This window comes from Lactuca saligna, chromosome 8, assembly GCF_052625555.1.
Source record: "Lactuca saligna cultivar CGN05327 chromosome 8, ASM5262555v1, whole genome shotgun sequence".
Lineage (NCBI taxonomy): Eukaryota > Viridiplantae > Streptophyta > Magnoliopsida > Asterales > Asteraceae > Lactuca > Lactuca saligna.
The window spans coordinates 75,608,695-75,618,497 of NC_136424.1; the positions used below are offsets into that span (position 1 = coordinate 75,608,695).

Here is a 9,803-nt window from a genome sequence, read left to right on the forward strand (position 1 = left end):
TCGCATGGAATCACAAGCAACCAAAACAAAGATCAAAAAATACCAATGCTCTGGATCAGAATCCATTGCACAATATAATAAAAAAACTACAAGTGATGATCGATACAACTTAATCTTAATGACGATTTGCTAGTAGAAAGGAAACATACGAAACTTCTTGATGTATAGACCTATAAATGGCATCTCAACAACATTATTTCCATGTTGACCTTAATAGGGTGAGTAAAAAAATACACATAAAAGGAAAAAGGTAGTAAATATACTCCTTGCATTTGGAACTTGTTTTTGTTAATTCAAGAAACCATTCAAGGACTCAATAACCATCAATAAAAAGGGCCAAATTTAACAAACTAAAATTATATTGTCAATGGATCATAAAAATAGTAATGTAAAACAACAAGAAATTAATGTCTCTTAATACACCGATTTTAACTTTTTATTCAACAACTAATTGTGGTTAACATACACCTTTCTTGTACAACAAATAAAAATAAAGTCAATTTACTATAAAACAGAGGTAACCATTAATTACTACTAAACAAAGGAACTAATCCAAAAATTAACATATGAAATAGATGCATATAGTACCTCAACAACATATTTCATCATCTTTTCTATAGGAACTCCTAGAAGCCACATGCCAAGTCAGAGGGCAGCTTATGGATATCAAAATCACTAACTATTGAAAATTATATATTATAAAAGATAAAATCTAAAAAACACTAACCATTCATGACTTTTCATAATTACTAAGCTAATATTTCTAATTATTCATCACCTACAAAGGACAAAGATGTACATGTAATTTCGAAGATCTTTATGGGGACGATAATAAATTGGAAGAAAAACATGGGTGAGAGAAAATTGGGGAAAAAGAGGACCCATGTGAAAATAGTCGTCAACTTAGCCATCGATCCCATGCACTAAGCAGAAGCAGAAAAATCATAACACTGCCATAAAATCAAATAAACCCAAAATCAAAAAATAAACAAACATTCAAAATTTAGGTTAACTAAACAATAAGTCGATAAAATATATTACATGACCTTCCTTGATTTTATTAGACAAAGATACCACCTCAATCGATGTACAATGAAAAATGATGGAACAATGGAACCTCTAAGATAAAAAAACGTGAGAACATATAGATGAGCAATCAAACCTACTAAATCTGATAACAAAAATTATGAAAGTCAAACACAATGAAGGTAAACAGACCTTATAAAAGCAAATGTTCTTGGCACAAAATGAGAAAAATAGGAAAATGAAAACTGCATTAATTTTCAGTAAGATGGAAAGGGTAATCAAGGTGCTTTACCTATTTTGAGTCGAAATAGAGTTATAAGGATGTTTGTTGACGATTGGGAAGAGGATGGTCAAGAAAGAATACATGAGCACATGATGCATTAGAAGTACTTCACATTCTTAAACTTGGAATGAAAACAACCTGAAATGTTGACAAAAATCATTTATTAGAATAAAAAAGTCTAATTCCAAGTGTGTAACTAAACCTTGTGTGTTCCAGAATAGCAAAAGATTGATCCAAGATTTGATTCTCCTAAAGAAAATCATGAAAAAACACATTTAAAGTCTTACAACAAGTTTCCCAAAAAAAAGTTCGATTCTAGTGAGAGTTATCATACCCTTATCTTCCAGTGAGATGATTTCACTTGTTATGAACTCAATATTAGTATCTATAAACCAAAAATTATTAGAAACTAAAAACAATAACAACAACAACAAAATGAAGACTAAGTTATAACTATACTCTTCCAAGCATCAAAAACATCAAAACGAAGGTGAATATGAAAGTATATCGATTGAGAAAGGAAAAAATACATACCACTTATGTCTTTCAAACCAAATCCAATGAAACAAACAACTTCCACTCCTTTAACTTAGCTTCCCCCGTGTCTTCATAAACTTAGAATAAAATAGAATCAACAAAAAAACATAAACTTTCTCATACAATTGAAAGAAGAAAAAAACATAAACATGAAAGTGAGATAGATACCTTTGTCATACATGTAACCAAACAAACCCAAGACAATATCATTCAAATGGTTTTTGATTTCAAGAGCTGCAATCACACACAGTTAAAGAAAATGGAGACGGTTTCCATGATGTTATCAAACCACCCACAACCTTGAGTTGATACTTACCTGAAAATAATCGATCTTGAGTGTGGGTGATAGGGTTTTTAAAGTAATTCTTGAAGAGATTCAATTCAAATTTTGAATCAAATGAGGGGTGAATGGAGCTTGGATATGTCTTTACAAAGCTTGAATCTATCTCCTTTGTTTTGTCTTGTAACGTCCGTGTTTCGAGGCTAAGCATTGACTTTAATGATGTAATAGTTAGGGTCAACAAATATAACTTATTTCAAAGTAATAAAAAAGAATTGTTTGAGTATTATGTGAATTATACTTGTTTATAAGAATATAAGAAATTAAGAATAAATATAAGCGTCAAAAATAAAATGTTAGATAAACCCGATATCTATGAAGAATGTTGTAGTGTTCGTGACAATGATTTTTGTAGATATAAAGAACGCCGAAATCCGAGTTATAACAAAGAAGTTATGACCTATCGAAGTTTCGCGACAAAACGGGCACGACACTACGTAATGTAAAAAGTGAGTTTACGATAAAGTGCTTTTTAGCCTTAGCAATCTAAACGAAAGCCGTGGTGCTCATTAAACTGAGAGCATGCATAAAAACAACGCCAAAATCTGACTTTGTATGAGGAAGTTATAATTTTTCCAAATTTCGAATTACTAGTACACAGCCCGGAGTTCGAATAATAAATCGACCTTTTTTGGCCGAGACAACCTAAACAATAATCGAAGATCTCATTAATAATAGCTCAACGGTAAAAAGATAGAAGGAAATGGACGTTGGATGAATAGGTTATGGATTTTTAATGGACTTTTTCTGTCCCGGTCTATAAAAATACAACTTTAAAAATAAAATCAAAATTAGCCGACGAAGTCTAAACAAAAGTTGTAAAGTATGTCTCTACCTACGCGTGGATATAAAGAATGTCGACAACGGAGTTCGTATGTGAAAGTTATGAATTTTAGAAGTCGATGGTGAAAATACGAGTTGGGTGCAAGGGGTACGCCCAGCTTATCTTCGGACACCTTGCGTACCGAAGTACGCCCCGTGTACGAAGATGGGTACATTGTGTGATTTAAATCTCATACGGTCCGATATGTGCCACGAAGCCCCAGCCGACGACTGACGTGTGTCCACTACGCCCTGCGTATGTCCGAAGTACGCCCAACGTACCTGCGAGGCTCCGACCTATAAAAGGGCTGCGAGGTCAGCCTTCATTTTCACACTTTTCTCCACTTCTTTCTCTTACTACTCTCTCTCTCTCTCTCTCTCTCTCTCTCTCTCTAGCCTCCTTAAACCACCCCGAAGCCTAGGAAACCTCCTAGCACTATAAGAAAGCCTCGGAGCACCCGAAGGCTCTGAGAAAAAGAGTTTTTCAGTTTAGAAACTCTGCCCCCGCAGAGCTCGGTTTTTAAGCAAACCTCCCAGTTTCATCAAAGGAGATTATTTTAAGAAGTGAAGTGTTGTCCGAATCACCACCTTATCAAGTGAGTGTATAATCACTTTCATCTTACACATAGATATGAAGTATTTTATATAAATTACGTGTTATGTGTATATATATTATCTGTTTATCTGAGATGTATGCTCTATACTTCTTTCTTTTCAGATCTGAACTTTTTCTTTCAGATCTAAATTTTTTCATTTAGATCTAAAATTTTTCCTTCAGATCTAAAATTTTCAGATCTAAACTGTATATATATATATATATATATATATATATATATATATATATATATATATATATATATATATATATATATATATATATATAGTACTTTGATATCTATGTTGTATGAAAGATTTAAACTTTGTTTTTCAGATCTGAACTGTATATGTATTTTATATCTATAAAATATGTTAGGTAAAACATGGGTAGATGAAATAGTTGGTGTGTAATGAAATAAAATGAGAAGAGGCCTTGACGTTGACAATGATCCAGTCATCTAGCGGAGTATATACGACCACAAACTATTCTAGGAAGTTTAGTGGAACGTTCACAACTTGTAGGTGTTTGTGAACGATGTATTCACCGGTGTATTCCACCCCCCTCATGGTTGCCTTACCAACATATATGGCTGAGGAATCCCCTTAGCAGTAGTGTCTACCCCGATGATGATCATTAGGCTAGGTCCCTTTTATTATATGTTTTAGGGACGTAAAGTGAGGATAACGGAAACGGGTAATCTAGTTGAATGATTGTTGAAAATAATGAACTTTTTTATTGTGGGTTGAAAACCCTATATACTCACTAGACTCCCAAGCTTGACCCACTGAGTTTCTTGTATTACAGGTAGTGGCAAGAGCATAGTTGGATGATCTGACGAAAGATTATGGATTTTAAGCCAGTAAAAAATAAATAGAATGTTGTAAGACCTATGTTGTTTTTTAGGCCAATTTTGTTTTGTGGCCTATGATGTTTTGTTTATGTTTTTGATCTATATTGACAACGACATCCCAAAGTTTGTAATGTAATCAAGATACGTTTCTTCGGAAATGCTTTGATAAAACTTTATCATATTTTCTTTTGGGAACAAATTCCGCAATACTTTCTTTAAAAAGTTACTCTGATTTTATTATAAAACATAAACGAAATCGATTTTTTATGGCCGTAAAATTAAGGATGTCACATGTTTGTAAGTGTTCTCACAAATCAATCCAACAAAAGTAAAATCTCAAACAAAACATTAAGCAAATAATATCAAAATTAAAGAAGTTGGAAAGAGATTCAGAATAAGCTTCGAGAAGATAAAGAAATGGGTGTTTAATTCTGAAATCAACCATCTCAAATGGTTTAGATGTTCACCTTGACCAAACATCCATAAGAAGCTCCAAAAAAATCCATTAAAACTATAATTAAAGAGAAACTTGTTCAAGAATCTTACCTCTGGAAAAAAAATCTCCATTAATCCTACATATTTTAAGCATGTATCCTAAACCCAAAATCGAAGCCATATTCACTGGTTGTTTATCAAACGAGTGTGTCAATGTGAGGCTGTTGAACAAAACCAACAAATCATTAAAAAAACTTCTATTCAACAAATCAACATTGTTTGTGAATATTCGTAACCCTGGACAGAGTAAGAAAGAGTGAGTAGTAGTGGTTTGTGTGTGTGTGTGCGTGCCAAGACATATAGAGAAAAAAAGCCTAGTCATCCCAATTGGTCCAGCCGATGCAAAAGTCCTAAACTTTACACTCAAAATTAAAAAAAAAAAATCAAGAAATTCTTACCTTGATATGCATATGATTTCAAAAAAAAAAAAAAAAGTGAAATGGAAGAACTTGTGGGGTTTTCTAACGAAGAGAGCGACAAAGGTTTACCAAATCTAGAAGGAAGAAGATATCGCATGGAGTAGCTTCACTGGTTGAAGGCAGAAAAAGGCATACCTACTATATCTTGGTAGCATGAGTGAAGTGGTGAGTGGTGTTGATTTAGGTTATTGTAACAATGATAGATGATGGAAGTGGCCGACTACGTTGGAGGTGGGTAGTGGTCAGCAGTTGGAATAGCAGAGCAGAGAAGCGGGCGGAGGAGAAAGGTGTATGATGGGTTATATATATAGCCAAGAAGATTAAAGAGGTGTAGTTTATAAGGTGGAAGAAATGACGACACACTGTGGAGGTTGTTAGATAGGATAAGGAAACGGGAATGAGTCAACAGGCAACGCGATTGTTTATGATGTATGTTGACCAAATAAGATTTTAATTTTTTTCAAGGCATAAAAGGTTTGTACATATTGCAATTAGTCTTATACCTCTTAAAGTTCAGCATTTGAGGTTAAACGATTATTAATGTGTCTCTGTGTGTGTGTGTGTATATATATATATATATATATATATATATATATATATATATATATATAAAGACTCATATTTTGACAAGTTTTTTCGGAATAAAAAAACTACTAAAATAGTCAAATTGAAAAAACTAGAAAGTCTTTTTCAAAAAAAAAAAAAAAAAAAAAAAAAGAAGTTTATGTTAGATTCGAAAAAAAAAAAAAAAAAAAAAAAAAAAAAAAAAAAAAAAAAAAAAAAAAAACATAATATATAAAGTCCTTTATGATATTAACACGATTAAAACCAGTGTTATTTGATATTTTGATACAGACATTTAAAGACTTTATGATATTAACACGACTAAAACCAGTGTTATTTGATATTTTGATACAGACATTTATACATAAATAGAAAAATATTTTGAAACTTTTTTGGTACCAATGAAAAAATATAGCCATAATATATTTTGATCGGTCCAAAAACTCATTCGAACAAAATAGTCATTTCACAAAACACCAAAAACTTATTAGTTTAGTCAATATCCTAAATAATATGTATGGGTTGTTATTGCAAGTTTAAATGTGTTGAAGGTCAAAAGTTGTGGTAGTTGGTATACTTATGTGGTTATTGTTTTTCTTGAATTGAAATTTGAAAATGCCCCTTTTTGTGAAAATGAAATGAAAGAGGATAAGAATGTCGTCCAATGATCAGGACACATCTCACGGGAGTTTCTAAATATTATCACGAATTCAATAATTCGAATTAAATTATTAATAAAAAATAAATAACTACTTTTATGCTGAAAATGTTTGATTATTTATATTTACATAGATTTTGGATATTTTATTAAAATATTATTTGTAACTACTATATTTATTTATGTAGGGATAATGACTTGAAAAGTAATCGATTTTTGATTTTGTTCATATTTAATCACTAAATTTTTTTTTATTATCTATTTGTCACTAAACTATTGAAACTGAGAACAGTTTCAACAGTTCAGTAGCATATTGATAATGAAAAAAAATTAATGACAAAAAGTAAGCAAAGTTGAAAGTTCGTTTCCTTCTTAAATGATCCTAATATTATACTCCGAAAAATGTATAAAAAACGAGTTATTTCATCATGTTCCTTAAGTTGTTCCTAACTATTTATAGTTATTAAAGACTACCCAAAAAATATTTTGTTTTTAGTTTATAAAGTTGTATCAATTTAGTTTTTAACATTATTGGCTACTAATACGGCGTTTTGATTCTATTTGAATATCGATGTTCAACTTCATGTTTGAGCTCATGCAAGTTAGCTTGAAATCTTTATGAAGACGACATCTTTAATGTAAATCCAATAGTTAATGATAATAAATTTAAAATTAATGTTACTGCTTAGTTTCATTAAAAAATAAACTTATTTTCCTCTCTCAGATGTTGTTGGTTAGTTTGTTAGACAATTTTAGTTTATATTTGTATTTTTCCTATACAAACTAGTTAAGAAAAACTATTTTGTGTATGTTTAAAGTAAAAATACTATATTTTCTTTATTGTTTTTTTTTCTTTAATGAAAATAAGATGTTTTAAACTCACAGATAAATTAATATTATTTTATTTTATTTTTAAAATAAAATCGTTAAAAATGAAAAAAAAAAATCTAACTAACAAGGAATAATTCCTATAATAACTTTTTACATTTGGAACTACTTTTGAAAACTATAATATTATATGACTCATTTATGTATTTTTATATTTGACCGTATGTATGTTTTTGATTGTATGTATGTATATGTTTACACAAGTTACTTAAGAAAAATTAAAAAGAATAATATTTTAAAAAATACTTTAAGTGTATGTTGTGTGTAATATGAAATTTTCGATAGCTTTTTTAATAGTAAATATATTAATATGATGTATGCCAATACATGTAGTATAACAACATATATAATGTATCAATGTATGTATTTTTTTATAAACAACATATATTGTTTGATGTATGTTAATTTATATGTTGCATAATTTTATAACATAAAATTAACAAATGTAATATTATGATAATTTCTATACATATAATATTGCATAGTTTTATAACATAAAACTTATACATATAATATTGGTTTCCTTTTTTGTTTTTTATACCTTTTTCTAGATATATAATATTAGGATAATTTGAGATGGAAATGAACTTTTAAAATGCGTTTGAGTGGACTTTAAGAGATAAAAGCCAAAAGTAACAAAAATAATGAGATTTCAAGACTTTTTAAAAAGTTTCTTTTTAGTCATGGTTAAAAGTTAATTTAAAAGGACCTTCTTATCTTGATGCATTTTTAGCTTCATTTTAAAAACATTCTTATATACAAATATGAAACACAAAACAAGAAAAAAAAATGTTCACTAGTCGATAAGAATCAAACCATATACATGTGAACCACAAATTGTACACAAACAAATTCACAAAGTATCACCAAAAGAAAACCACACAAATTAAGGGGAAAAATAAAAAAGAATTTGAAGAACAAAAAAGCAAATCAAAAGCCCTGATCGATGAGATAATCCCCAAGCTTTTCAACAATGATGTTGCACTGACCTGGTGTCATTGGTTCATCATAAATGCCAATGATCAAAGCCATTCCCGTCTTCTTAATTGTAACGCCTCCTGATCCCTATACCAATAATAGTTGCAAAAACAGATGATATTGATTTTCAGTTCAAACAGTCGATTGATTGTTAGAGCCAAAAAAAAGGGGGGATTTAATTATATAACCTTTTTCCCTCGAATAACAGCTCCATCTTCGCCTTGAATCACCATATATTTGGTCCCACCAAGGTATAAACCAGTTGGAGCAAGTGATCCGGGTTCATTGAAGTCATTTATGATACAGGTAACTTCCTCTGGCTTGACCTATAACAGTATTCGCCAAAAAAAAAAAAAAGGATTTTGATTCAGTCATTCGTTTTTACTCCGATTTGAATGTTATACGATCTTCAGAAACTATCAATATCGAAGGGCGTAACAGCCTGAAAAAACTTGAAAACCTAATAATTGAAAACTCAAAATGATCGAAGTCAACTAGAAAACAAGGGTTTCACTAGAAATTAGTCAATAAAGCTGAATTCAGAGGGTAGCGATTTGAATCAGATCCGAACCTTTAGTCGAGAAGGAAAAAGTGAATTAAATTAAGCGAAAATTATGGGTTAGAGGAAGAGAGAGGAATTGAACCTGAGGGAAGTTGGGGGACTGAGCCCAGATGCTACCGTCGAGGCCGATAATGGCGGCGGCGGTGAGGTGGTTGCATTCGATATCGCACATCAAGTGATCATCGACATAAGTTTGCCACGACATCTTGTTATTCCGATTATTACTCCGACTATTGTGCAAAATCTCAACGACAATCGGGGGTGGAAGGAGATAAAGAGTGCTCGGAAACTATGAAAATGTGAAACGCACTTATCACGATGATTTCTCATTTTAAGCGTGTGTAATCTTTGTTTTAAAATAATTAGTTGATTCAATTTTAGCAATATTAAAAATAGAGTAAATTATGCGAATAACCTTGTGGTTTAGAATAATTTATGTGTTTGGTCTCTAATTTTTTTTTTAACTTGGATTGTTTCCTAAAATGTATTTTTGTTGCACGTTGGGATTCTCCATAGACATAAAAAACTAAATTACCATTCTTTATTTTATTTTTCATTTTTTTATTGTTAATTTGTTATTTTTTACTAAAAAATATGATTGATTAATATGGTGGGACCCACTTTACACCCTTACCTCGCCTCCCACCATCCTCTTTGTAAACACAACCATAACAAAGTTGATCTTTGTTGTCGTTTCTTCCTCTCTCAACATTCTCACCATCATTGTCGGCTACCACAGTGAAATTTATTTCTCTCCAACTCTCGTCATCCATCGATTTGTTC

General features: G+C 30.8%; 1 protein-coding gene across 1 annotated transcript; it reads right to left on the reverse strand.

The window, feature by feature from the left end:
• Positions 1-8,259: 8,259 nt before the first annotated feature.
• LOC145007981 (profilin-1-like) lies at positions 8,260-9,341 on the reverse strand. Its single transcript, XM_078966595.1, has 3 exons — positions 9,103-9,341; positions 8,647-8,784; positions 8,260-8,545 (listed from the first exon to the last, which is right to left on the reverse strand). The coding sequence occupies exons 1-3, from the start codon at positions 9,223-9,225 to the stop codon at positions 8,411-8,413; spliced, it is 396 nt and encodes a 131-aa protein (XP_078822721.1). The 5' UTR covers positions 9,226-9,341; the 3' UTR covers positions 8,260-8,410.
• Between the last annotated feature and the right edge of the window lie 462 nt (positions 9,342-9,803).